At 65.3% G+C, this 12,354-nt stretch overlaps 3 protein-coding genes across 3 annotated transcripts in view; 2 read left to right on the forward strand and 1 right to left on the reverse strand.

Moving 5' to 3' along the window:
- Nucleotides 1–322: 322 nt before the first annotated feature.
- OSBP (oxysterol binding protein) lies at nt 323–6,285 on the forward strand. The gene is made up of 14 exons (XM_064715393.1): nt 323–633; nt 1,863–2,071; nt 2,723–2,970; nt 3,043–3,241; nt 3,514–3,619; nt 3,706–3,760; nt 3,859–3,990; nt 4,067–4,312; nt 4,396–4,516; nt 4,599–4,702; nt 4,792–4,887; nt 4,970–5,151; nt 5,236–5,456; nt 5,539–6,285. The coding sequence occupies exons 1-14, from the start codon at nt 326–328 to the stop codon at nt 5,679–5,681; spliced, it is 2,370 nt and encodes a 789-aa protein (XP_064571463.1). The 5' UTR covers nt 323–325; the 3' UTR covers nt 5,682–6,285.
- Nucleotides 6,286–7,164: 879 nt separating this feature from the next.
- CABP4 (calcium binding protein 4) lies at nt 7,165–11,141 on the reverse strand. The gene is made up of 6 exons (XM_064714382.1): nt 10,199–11,141; nt 9,053–9,083; nt 8,707–8,850; nt 8,519–8,628; nt 7,506–7,653; nt 7,165–7,430 (listed from the first exon to the last, which is right to left on the reverse strand). The coding sequence occupies exons 1-6, from the start codon at nt 10,457–10,459 to the stop codon at nt 7,402–7,404; spliced, it is 723 nt and encodes a 240-aa protein (XP_064570452.1). The 5' UTR covers nt 10,460–11,141; the 3' UTR covers nt 7,165–7,401.
- An 81-nt stretch (nt 11,142–11,222) lies between these two features.
- The window catches only part of LOC135448707 (coronin-1B-like), a 1,690-nt gene continuing 558 nt past the window's right edge, over nt 11,223–12,354 (forward strand). The window contains exons 1-3 of the mRNA XM_064714923.1: nt 11,223–11,299; nt 11,968–12,225; nt 12,305–12,350. Coding sequence (XP_064570993.1) covers nt 12,025–12,225; nt 12,305–12,350 — 247 coding nt within the window. The 5' untranslated portion in view covers nt 11,223–11,299; nt 11,968–12,024. The remainder of the gene's footprint in view (nt 11,300–11,967; nt 12,226–12,304; nt 12,351–12,354) is intronic.

Here is a 12,354-nt window from a genome sequence, read left to right on the forward strand (position 1 = left end):
GGGTCTCGAACCTACGAACCCCGGGAGTTCCTCCGTGGGCAGCGGGCAGGGGGCGTGGTTACGCCTTAGCCAATGGCAACGCGCCTAGTGCGAAGCCCCGCCCCTTCGCCAATCACTGGCGTGTGACTCACCGCTCGGCGTAAGCACGCGCGGCGCGCCGCTCTCACCTCCCATTGGCTCCCTACCTGATTGACAGCCGAGGAGTCCGCTCTCGACCAATCGCAACGCGCGAACCGCCCCGCCGGCGCCCGGGCCGCCAATGGGGCGCAGACGTGGGCGGGGCGAGTGACGGCAACGCGGCGGGGCGGTGGCGGCGGCGGCGGCGATGGCGGAGCTGCGTGCGGCGGGCGCGGGGCCCGGCCCGGCCGCGCCCCCCGGGCCCGCGGCGCTGCCCGCGGCCCCCGGCGCGCCCCCGGCCCTGCCCTCACCGGCGGCGAGCGTCGGGGCGGCGCCCGCACCGACGGCGGCGCCGGCGGCACCGACAGCGTCGGCGGGCGGCGGAGCCGGCGCGGGCGGCGGCGGGGCCGGTCCCGGCTCGGCCCGCGAGGGTTGGCTCTTCAAATGGACCAACTACATCAAGGGATACCAGCGCCGCTGGTTCGTGCTCAGCAATGGGCTGCTCAGCTACTACCGGTACGCACCGGGAGCCGCCCCGCCGCCCCCCGGGCCCCCCGTGACCTTGGCGCCGGGCTGAGCCCCCGCGGCGGGAGGGAAGCGGGTGTGGGCCCCCCGCACCGAGCCGGGCAGCGCTCCGTGCCCCGGTGCCAGCTGGGAAGGAGGGCGGCTGTCACCTCCCTGTCCCCGCGGTTGTCACCTCCGTGTCACGGGGGATGTCACCTCCCGGTCACCGGGGCTGCTCTTGCCGATGATGGGGGTCGTTAGCCCACTCCCCGCCGCCGGTCCGTGCCAGCAGAAGCGGGGGGCGGTTGTCACATCCCTGTCCCCGTGGTTGTCACCTGTCTGTCCCCGGGATTGTCACATCCCTGTCCCCGTGGGTATTTGGGGGCGGGGGGCTGCAGCCCCTCAGCCTCCCGCAGCTCCCGGTCCCGCTGTCCCTCCCCGCAGCTCTTCCCGGTGGCCTCGTGTGTTGTCACCCGCGGGGACACCTGAGCCTGCCCGGGGGGGCCTTGTCCCTCCATTATTGATGGGGAACCGGAGCCTCGGGCAGCTGCGGGCTCCGGTTACACCGCGGCCAACGGGGGGGCGCCGGGCCGGGGGTGTCCCCGCTGCATGTCACCTCTGTCACCCGGTGACGTGGAAGGGGAGTGCCTGCCTGGCGCGGCCTCGCTGGGACTTCACCCTCGTCCCAGCCCGTGCCAGGATCCGGGAAGGGCCGGATCCCTGAGGCTCCAGGATCCCCGAGGCCACTCCTGGGCGCTGTGGATTTGTCCCCCCAAAGCGACATCCCCAGGCTTGGCCCTGCTCCGGCGCCAGCACACCCTCCCTATTAATAGCCCTGGCTGCCGGGCTGGGAATGCCGGGCTGGGAATGCCGAGCCCCCTGCACAGCCCTCCAGGGTTCATCCCGGGGATCCTGGGCCTGTCCTTCCCTCAGCACAGCCTCATCCCGGGGATCCCAGCCCTGTCCTTCCCTCATGCAGCCTCATCCCGGGGATCCCAGCCCTATCCTTCCCTCATGCAGCCTCATCCCGGGGATCCCAGCCCTGTCCTTTCCTCACTGTGGCCTCATCCCGGGGATCCCAGCCCTGTCTTTCCCTCAGCACAGCCTCATCCCGGGGATCCCAGCCCTGTCCTTCCCTCAGCACAGCCTCATCCCAGGATCCCAGCCCCGTCCTTCCCTCAGCACAGCCTCATCCCAGGATCCCAGCCCCATCCTTCCCTCACTGTGTCCTTCCCCTGCAGATCCAAGGCGGAGATGGGCCACACGTGCCGCGGCACCATCAACCTGGCCACGGCCAACATCAGCGTGGAGGATTCCTGCAATTTCATCATCTCCAACGGCGGAGCCCAGACCTACCACCTCAAGGCCAGCTCCGAGGTGGAGCGGCAGCGCTGGGTCACCGCCCTCGAGCTCGCCAAGGCCAAGGCTGTCAAGATGCTGGAGGAGTCAGGTATGGATTTCCTGGATCCATGGCAGGGTCAGGGTGCACTCAGGGTGAAGTCTCACTGCCTGACAGTGCCCAGGGCAGGAACAGTGTCCTGAGAGTGGGATCCCAGTGCCAGCTTCCCAGAGCCCCACAGGTGGCATGAATCCCAGGGCAGGATCCCAGTGCTTGGAGGACTCAGGGCAGGATATTAATGTTCCATGGGATCCCAGTGTCCCCAGGGCAGAATCCCAGTGCCTCATAGGACTGAGGACAGGATCCCAGTGCCCAGAGAGAAAAATCCCAGCCCCACAGGGCACAGGATCCCAGTGCCCCCCAAGCATGATCCCAGGGCAGGATCACAGGGCACCATCAATGTCCTTAGGGCAGCCTTTGAGTTTCTCACAAACTCAGTGCCCCCAGGGCAGGATCCCAGGGTCCCACAGGACCTAGGGCAGGATCCCAGTGCCCTGGGCAGCATCCCAGCATCTCCAGCAAGAGGGTTTGGAAGGGGATGGTCGTGTCCATGCACATGTGACCCAAACCGCCTGGCATGCACAGAGATGGACCATCAGACCTCAGGGCTTTAGGGATCCCCTGTGCCCTTCCTGGCAGCCCCACCACCAGCTCCTGGTGTGACATGACAATCCCGTTTTCCTGGTCCTTTCCGACCTGCAGATGACTCCGGTGACGAGTCGGTGTCGCAGACGGACAAGACGGAGCTGCAGAACACCCTGAAGATTTTATCCAGCAAGGTGGAGGACCTGAGCACCTGCAACGACCTGATCGCCAAGCACGGCACGGCCCTGCAGCGCTCCCTCAGCGAGCTCGAGGCCCTGCGGCTCCCCCCGGAGAGCACGGACAAGATCAAGCAGGTCAACGAGCGGGCCACGCTCTTCCGCATCACCTCCAACGCCATGATCAACGTGAGTCCCCATCCCAGGGATCCCAGAGTGGGAAAACTCCCCATTTCCATGCTGAGCACCGTTTCCCCGCAGGCCTGCCGGGATTTCATGCTCCTGGCACAAACGCACGGGAAGAAGTGGCAGAAGTCGCTGCAGCAGGAGCGGGACCAGCGGATCCGGCTGGAGGAGACGCTGGAGCAGTTGGCCAAGCAGCACAACCATCTGGAAAGGGCTTTCCGGGGGGCCACGGTGCTCCCCGCCAGCACGCCCGGCACTGCAGGCTCTGGCAAAGGTGGGGAGGGACAAGTGCCGTGCCCAAATGTCTCCCAGACGCTTCCTGGGATTTTCCAAGCTTCTCTCACTGCGCTGATCCCAAATGATGTGTCTGTCCCACTCATCTGTGTAGCCAAGTGATTCTGGCATCCCCAACAGGGCCCAAACTGGCTCCTCTGAGCCTTATCTGACACCCCTCAGGGCTGGGGTAGGGATGATGGTAACAGGGGAGCCTTCACTGGGAAACTGGGAATGATTTTCCTTCCTCACCAGCCCTGTCCCCTTTCCCAGATCTGTGCTGCCCTGCCAAAGGCGACCTGAGTGACGAGGACGACGACAACAATGAGTTCTTTGACGCCCCGGAGATCTTCCCCATGCCCGATGTCATGGGCCACAAGTGAGTTCTGGGGGAGAGGGGAATCCCCTCATCCCCTCGCTGCTCTGCCCTGCTTGGGAATGCTCACCCCCTTTCCCCCTTCCCAGGAGAACTGGGAGCAACATCAGCGGCACCAGCAGTGACATCAGCCTGGATGAGCAGGTGGGATGGGGTTTTATGGCTTGGGGCTGCCCAAATTCCCATGGAAGGGTTTTGTGGGGTCACAGGGATGTAACGGCCTTTGCCTCCCCTCTCCCTAGTACAAGCACCAGGTTGAGGACACCAAGAAGGAAAAGAGGACCCGCATTCCCTACAAACCCAACTACAGCCTCAACCTCTGGAGCATCATGAAGAACTGCATCGGGAAGGAGCTGTCCAAGATTCCCATGCCTGTGAGCACAGATGCAGCCGGTGGGCTGGCACAGGGCACCCAGAAATCCCCTTTTTTTGACCCATTCCCTCTTCCAGGTGAATTTCAACGAGCCGCTGTCCATGCTGCAGCGGCTGACGGAGGACCTGGAGTACCACGAGCTGCTGGATCGGGCGGCGCGGTGCGAGAGCTCCCTGGAGCAGCTGTGCTACGTGGCCGCTTTCACCGTCTCCTCCTACTCCACCACCGTCTTCCGCACCAGCAAACCCTTCAACCCGCTCCTGGGGGAGACGTTCGAGCTGGATCGCCTGGAGGAGAACGGATACCGCTCCCTCTGCGAGCAGGTGCGGCCGGCTCCTCTCTGCAGCCTTTCCCGGGCTGTTGGGGTGGCCGGCACTGAGCTGTCCCCGATCAATCCCGTGTCCAGGTGAGCCACCACCCGCCAGCCGCCGCCCACCACGCCGACTCCAAGAACGGCTGGACGCTGCGCCAGGAGATCAAAATCACCAGCAAATTCCGAGGGAAATACCTCTCCATCATGCCGCTGGGTGAGCACCCCAGCAGGGTGTGGGATTTTTGGGACCACCTGAGGCTCCAGGTGTGGTTTCCAGCACGATCTCCCTCCCTCAGGCACCATCCACTGCGTCTTCCACTCCTCCGGCAACCACTACACGTGGAAAAAAGTAACGACCACCGTGCACAACATCATCGTGGGGAAGCTCTGGATAGACCAGGTGGGAAGTCGTGGATGGAAGATGTAGGGAAGCATGGATCCCTGGGGAATGGGGCATGGGTGGGTCTGACTGTCCTCTCCCCTCCACAGTCAGGTGAGATCGAGATCGTCAACCACAAGACAGGGGACAAGTGCATCCTCAAGTTTGTCCCTTACAGCTACTTCTCCCGGGATGTGGCGAGGAAGGTAGGGATGCGGAGCCATGGGACACACCGGGCTGCTCATGACTCCGGTGTGTCCTGATCCAGGCTGTCCCCTCTCCCACCAGGTCACTGGGGAGGTGATGGACCCCTCGGGAAAGGTGCATTTTGCCCTGCTGGGCACGTGGGACGAGAAGATGGATTGCTACAAGGTCCAGCTGGGAGCAGGGGAGAACGGAGCCGAGGCGCGGCCACGAGCCCACGAGGCTGAGGACAGCCGGGTGCTGCTGTGGAAGCGGAACCCGCTGCCGTGAGTGGGGAAAGCGGGGACAAGGCATCCCGGGGAGCAGGGCTGCGGGGCTGGCGCTGAGCCCCGTTCCTTGCCGTGCCGTAGGAAGTACGCAGAGAACATGTACTACTTCTCGGAGCTGGCGCTGACCCTGAATGCACCAGAGAGCGGCACAGCCCCCACGGACAGCCGGTGGCGCCCGGACCAGCGGCTCATGGAGAACGGCCGGTGGGATGAGGCCAACGCCGAGAAGCAGCGGCTGGAGGAGAAGCAGCGGCTCTCCCGCAAGCGCCGCGAGGCTGAGGCCGCCCGCGCCACCGAGGACGGTAAGGCACGGCTGTCACACGGGGGTGTCCCCTCTGGGTGTCCCCTCCAGGCCCTCACCCCGCTGTGTCCCCCCTTCCCCAGGGACACCCTACGATCCCTACAAACCGCTTTGGTTCGAGCGCAAGAAGGACCCGGTGACACAGGAGCTGGCGCACGTCTACAAGGGGGGCTACTGGGAGAGCAAGGAGAAGCAGGACTGGAGCTTGTGCCCGGATATTTTCTGAGCCTGGCGAGGAGGAGGAGGAGGAGGAGCGGCGAGGGGGGAGGGATGAAGGCCAGGACCCCCCCTGTCCATCCGTCTGTCTTAACCGTGTGTCCCCGTGCCTCGCCGTGAGCGCCGGCCGGGCTTTGCCTTAGCCCACCCAAACTGACCTTGGGGAGCAGGAGCCAACACAGCCCCCCTCAAATCCAAGCTGGAGCGGGGGGGGTCCGTTTGTCCCACCCACCTCCTCGGCACCCTGGGGTGGGGGGCACGGCCGCCCCTGGGGTGGGGGGCCCCGGGGAAGGCGCAGCGGGGCGAGCCCGAGGCTGGCCTTGGTCTCCCCCCCTCCCCTTTTATTCCCATTCCCCTTCGCCCCCAGGAGTTCGGGTGCTTTTGGGGTCCGGGGGGGGCCAGACTCCCCCCCAGCCTGTTCTATAGGTGTATATTATATATATGTAGAGAGCAATCGGGGTCCCCTTCTCCCCCACAGCCCCCAGTTTGGGGGGTCCCCGCCCTCCCCGGGGTGGCCCCCACGCGTGGGGACCCCCCATGCGGTGCCTTCCCTGTAGGTTTAGGGCAGGGGGAGGGCCTGGGTTTTGGGGGGGGGGTCTCTCCAGGGTGCAGTGGGACCCCTGCACCCCCAGACACTACAGGGGTGGGGAGATGCGCCATGGGGGGAGTCTCTGCACCCCCGAATCTGAAATTGGGGGCGTTTGATGCCTTTTTATTTTATTTTTTCTTTTTTTGGGTTGTTTTTTTTTTTTTTGTCTCCAGAAAAAGAACTAAATTAAAATCTGTGAATGCCCCAACCTTGCGCCTGCTCTGTGGGGAGGGTCCAGCCCCTCCCTGCGACTGATTTTGGGGGGGACCCCCTACTCCTGTAGAGACCTGAGTGGCAGCACCCAAACACAGACTTGAACTACATTCATGGTAATCTCCAGGAGCCACCTTGTCCACTCTCCAGGTTCTGCTGCCCTGGTGGGGGAGATTGAGGGATGTCTCCTGTGTCCCCCTGTGTTCCTCACTGGATTTGGGGTGCTGGGGGGTGACTCTGGGGGGACCCATTTTGGCCCAGGGAGTCACCTGCTCTGGGGGGTGGCATCCAAGGAGGGGAGGTCCTGAGTGGCACTGGGACCCCCTGGGGGCACTTCCATGGGCAGGGATGTCCCCAGGGATCGTGGGGACACCCCGCGAGGGACACAGGTGCCCCCATACCTTCCCCGTCCCCACGGTACAGGGCCTCTGATTGGCCAGTTGGTTTGAGTGACAGACCGGGAGGGCTGGTATTTCCCCGCCCACCTTGAATTGGAGCGTGCTGATTGGCTGGTCGATCGCAGCCGGTCAGATTTAGCCAATGGGAGGGCGCAGTGTGGCCCTGCAGCCACGCCCCCCAGCAGCACCCGCCCCTTGTCCTCCGTGGGACCCCGGTGTCCCCACCCCCGGGTGGCTCGGTGGGGGGACAGTGACCCCACGTCCCTCCCACAACCAGCAGACATTCCTCCAGCTCCGGTCACAGGGGTTTATTGGGGCCCGGCCTCCACCGGCTCTGCCGCCACCGCCGGTGGCTCTTGGGGACGGGGCTGTCTCTTGGGATCGGGGGTGTCGCCTCTGCCCCACTGCCAGATGCTCCGCTCTAGCTGTTCCCTCTGATCCCCGATGCTGGCAGAGTGCTCGGTCGGGCACGGAGGGGCTGAGAGGGGCTGAGGGGTCATCCGGGGGTCCCCTCCTGCCCGGTGTCTCCGTTACCGGGACGACAGCATCATCACGAACTCTGCGGGGCGAGGAGGGCACGTCAGGGAGCCGGGCTCAGCCCTGCCGCGGCCCCAAGGGGAAGGGGTGCCCTCACCATCGAAATCCACATGGCCGTCCCCGTTGAGATCCACGTCCTGAAGGATCTCGTCCACCTCCTGCGCCTTCAGCTGCTCCCCGAGCAGCGCCGCGATGGCCTCGCGCATCTCGGCCGTGCTGATCTCCCCATCCCCGTTCATGTCGAACTGCGGCACCCGCGGGCTGGGGTCACCCTCCCTCCACGGCCACCAGCACCCCCAGGCTCCCTGTGGTCACTGTCCCCCCATGCCTGTGGTCACCCCATGGTCATTGTTTCCCCCCTGCTCACTGTCCCCTCCATGCCTGTGATCACCATCATGGTCATCATTACCTGCTGGTCACTGTCCCCTCCATGCCTGTGGTCACCCCATGGTCATTGTTTCCCCACAGTCATTGTCCTCTCCTGCCTGTGGTCACCAGCACGGTCTTCCCATGGTCAGTGTCCCCTCATGGTTCCCCCTATGGTGACCATCTTGCCATGGTCTTCCCGTGGTCACCATCCCCTCCATGCCCTATCATCACTGTCCCCACCAGAGTCTCTCCAGGGTCATTGTCCCCTCCATGCCTGTGGTCACCCTATGGTCATTGTTTCCCCCTTGATCATTGTCCCCTCCATGCCTGTGGTCACCCCATGGTCATTGTTTCCCCCCTGATCATTGTCCCCTCCATGCCTGTGGTCACCCCATGGTCATTGTTTCCCCCCGATCATTGTCCCCTCCATGCCTGTGGTCACCCCTTGGTCATTGTTTCCCCCCTGATCATTGTCCCCTCCATGCCTGTGGTCGCCCCATGGCCACTCTTTCCCCATGGTAATTGTCCTCTCCTGCCTGTGGTCACCAGCATGGTCTTCCCATGGTCAGTGTCCCCTCCATGGTCACTATCTCACCTTGCTCTTCCCGTGATCACCATCCCCACCATGTCCCCATCATCACTGTCCCCACCAGGGTCTCTCCAGGGTCACTGTCCCCTCACGGCTGTGGTGCCCCTGAGGAGGTGACACCACGCCCGCTGTCCCCATGGTGGTGTCCCTACCTCACGGAAGGCGATCTTGAGCTCCCTCACGCCCACCATGTGCGCCGTCTCTTCCCGCAGCTTCGGGCCCATCATCTGCACAAAGTCCTCGAAGTCCACACGCCCGCCCACTATGGCAGGAAGGGGACAGACACCCTCAGCACCCCAGCAACCTCCGGTCCCCTCCCTGTCCCCCCGAGCCCACTCACTCCTCATCTTGATGTGCTGGGAGATCTCGATGAGCTCCATCTCGGTGGGCATGTAGCCCAGCGTGCGCATGCAGGCGCCCAGGTCCTTGTAGCTGATGTAGCCATCCTGGTCCGTGTCAAACTCCTTGAAGGCGTCCAGCAGCTCTGGGCACGGCCACGGGTGGGGACAGGGACAGCGTCAGGAGTGGAGGGTCACACAGACACCGTGTCACCCCGGGACATGTCCCTTCTCGGATGTGGGAGGCCCCTCCATGGCCATGTCCCCAGGGCAGATCCCTCCATGACAGATCCATCCCTCCCCACCATTCCCCTAGGCCAGTGTCCCCACCCCGTCTCCCCTGCTCACCATCCAGCTCCTCCGGTGACAGCTCCCGCTCCTGCATGGGACACACAGAAGGGGTGGCAGCAGAATGACACCCAGCTCCGTGTCCATCCCCCTCCTTGCCCCCCCAAACCTCCGTGTCACCTTTGTTAAGCGTGGGCCAAAATTAACTCCAGCGGAGGATTAGTGGGATTGGAGGCAAAGCCCCGCCCTGCCCCGTGCCTGCACCTCCCACCCACCCTGTCCTGCTCCCCGTGTCCCTGCTCCTGTCACCCACCCCGGGACCCCAGGCTCTGGATGGGAAGTGCTGGGTGGCCAGAGGGGGGTTGTACTCCAAACATGGAGGGGCAGCATTTTTACCCCCACAGAGCTCGGCTGCCCCTGCTCTAGGTGTCCCCTCAGTATGTCCCCTCAGTCCCCAGGGCCCTGAAGTGTCCCCAACACCATTCCCAGCACCATGTCCCATCTATCCCCACAATTCCAGGCTGTCCCTGACTGTTCCCAGTGCCCCACATCCCCTTCATCCCCAGGTTTCCAGCCGGTCCCTGAGCCCATTCTCGCTATCCCCATGTCCTCATCCCTAGGGTCCCAGAGTGTCCCCAACTCTGTCCCCACTGTCCCCACGTCCTTTTCATCCCCAGCGACCCAGAATGGCCTGACCATGTCCCCCATCCCAACATCCCCTCCATCTCCAGGTCCTGGAGTGTCCCAACCCCATCTCCACCAGCCCCATGTCCCCTCTGTCCCCAGGGTCCTGGAGTGTCCCAACCCCATCTCCACCAGCCCCATGTCCCCTCTGTCCCCAGGGTCCTGGAGTGTCCCAACCCCATCTCCACCGGCCCCATGTCCCCTCCATCCCCAGGGTTCTGGAACATCCCCATCCCACTGTCCCCAGGCCCACCCTGACTGCCTCATTGCCCTCTTCATCTGCAGGCTGCTGGACTGTCCCTGTCCCCACCCTCACTGTCCCCATGTCCCTTCCATAGCCAGGGGCCTGGAACAGCCCCACTGTCCCCATGTCCCCAAGTCTCAAATGCTCCACATCCCCTCCATCTGCAGGCTCCTGGACTATCCCTGTCCCCACCTCCCCTGTCCCCACCTCCCCTCCCTCCATCTCCAGGGTCCCTCCGTGCCCTCCCTGATGCCCATGTCCCCTCCCGGTGTCCCCACCTTGCCGAAGACGGTGTTGAGGAAGGGGGAGTAGGTCTTGATGGCGGCAGCGTGGGGGTCCACGGGCCCCTTCTTCCCTCCCTTCTGCCCGTGCCCGCCGTGCCGGGACTCGGAGCCGGAGCTCTTGGGGGCCGGGGCGCCGGCGTCCTCGGGGACTTTGGGGGCTTTGTCCCCCTCCTCGTGCCCCCCTTTCCCCTTCGGCGGGGGCTCCGTGTCCCTGTTGTCCTTGGGGGTCCCCTTGTCCCCGCGGGAGCGTGGCATGGGGCCGGGGCCGGGTGGGCGGCGGGCGGGCACGGAGCGGGACCCCGGGATGGCAGAGCCCGAGGAAGGAGCCGGGAAATCCTCTTACACCCCCCGTGACCCCCCGGCTCCCCCCGCCGCGGGCCCGCCGGGGCAAAGCCAATTAGCGGTGATTAATGGCAGGAAACAGCCACGGCCACCGGACAGGTCCCCAACAGCGCCCCGGGGCCACCACCGAGGCCCCGAGTGCAGAGATGACACCCCACAGCCACCGCAGTGTCCCCAGCATTGAATGCTCCCAGAGGTGACACCCCACAGCCACCACGGTGTCCCCAGAACAAGCCACATCTCAAGCGGTGACACCGCAACGCCACCACTGTGTCCCCTCACCTGGCACCTCTCCCAAGCTCCCCTCACCCCTAAGGTAGGTGCATTTATTGTCCCCCCAGGATGGGGACTGGTGGCGTGTCCCCAGCACATGACTGGGTGGGCACAGGGTGTCACAGGGGGCTTCAGAGGAGAGGGACCCCCCGAAATGAGAGCCCGGCCCGGGAGGTGACCCTGGCTGCCGTGTCACCCCGGGGTGACACAGAGGGGCGACACTGGTGGGGCTGACAGTACCCCAGTGCCACCCGCCACTGTCACCGCTGTGCCCCCCACTGGGGCTGTCCATGGGGACCGTACCCCCGGGTGTCCCCGTCCATGGGGCGCCCCCGTTCCCCCCCCCCCCCCCCGCCGGTGCCCCCGCCCCGGAGCCGCGCAGGCGCGGGGCGGCCCCGGTCACTTCCTGCCCCGCCCCCGCCGCCGCCGCCGCTCCCGCCGCCCCCGACACCGGCACCGGCCCCGGGCAGCGACCCGCCGGTGAGTGCGGGCACCGGCACCGGGCACCGAGCCCCGTCCGGACCCGCCGGGCGCGGCCCCCCATCCGCCTTCCCGGGAGCCCCATCCCCGTTCCGGCGGGGCCACCCCTGTCCCTGTCCCCATCCCTCTCCCTCTCCCTGTCCCCATTCCTAGCCGGGCCACCCCTTCCCCGTCCATGTCCCCGTGCTTGCCCCTGTCCCCCTGTCCCCATTCCTGTTGCTGTACCTAGCGCGGCCACCACCGGCCCCATTCCTGACCCCGCCCCCGTCCCCATCCTTTTTCCTGTCCCCATCCTTGTCCCTGTCCTCGTCACTATCCCCGCGGCCACCGCCGGCCCCATTCGTGCCCCCCATCCCTATCCTTGTCCCCATCCCTTTCCCTGTCCCTGACCCCATATCCAGCAGGGCCACTCTGTCCCGTGATCGGTTGGAGCTGTCCCTGCCCTCCTTTCCATCCCCACCCGTGTTTCCAGGAGGACACCCTTGTCCCTGTCCCCATCCCGAATGGGACACTCAGAGCCCCCATTCCTGGCATGCTTCCCGAATTCCCTTCAGGGAGCTGGCAGGGACAGGGGTGTGTCCCCCAGGAGTGGCTGAGCCGCCCTTTACCGGGCTGGAAGACGGTGACAAACCCACTTCAGGGGACACCCCATTCCCTGGCGTCCCCAGCTCCCATTTTGGGGTGCCATCCCAGCGTTCCTGACCGCGGCCGGGGGCTCCCCAGCCATGTCCTTCCGGAAGGTGGTGCGGCAGAGCAAATTCCGGCACGTGTTCGGGCAGCCGGTGAAGACGGACCAGTGCTACGATGACATCCGCGTGTCTCGCGTCACCTGGGACAGCACCTTCTGCGCCGTCAACCCCTCCTTCGTCGCCATCATCGTGGAGGCCAGCGGCGGTGGCGCCTTCCTCGTCCTCCCCCTGCACAAGGTGACAGCAGGGCGGTGACACAGGGAAGGGGGGGTTGTGCCCGTGGGTGACCCCCTCCCCGCTGTCACTCTGTCCCCAGACCGGACGCATTGACAAGTCGTACCCCACGGTGTGCGGCCACACGGGCCC

The sequence above is a fragment of the Zonotrichia leucophrys genome, chromosome 5 (genome assembly GCF_028769735.1).
Source record: "Zonotrichia leucophrys gambelii isolate GWCS_2022_RI chromosome 5, RI_Zleu_2.0, whole genome shotgun sequence".
Lineage (NCBI taxonomy): Eukaryota > Metazoa > Chordata > Aves > Passeriformes > Passerellidae > Zonotrichia > Zonotrichia leucophrys.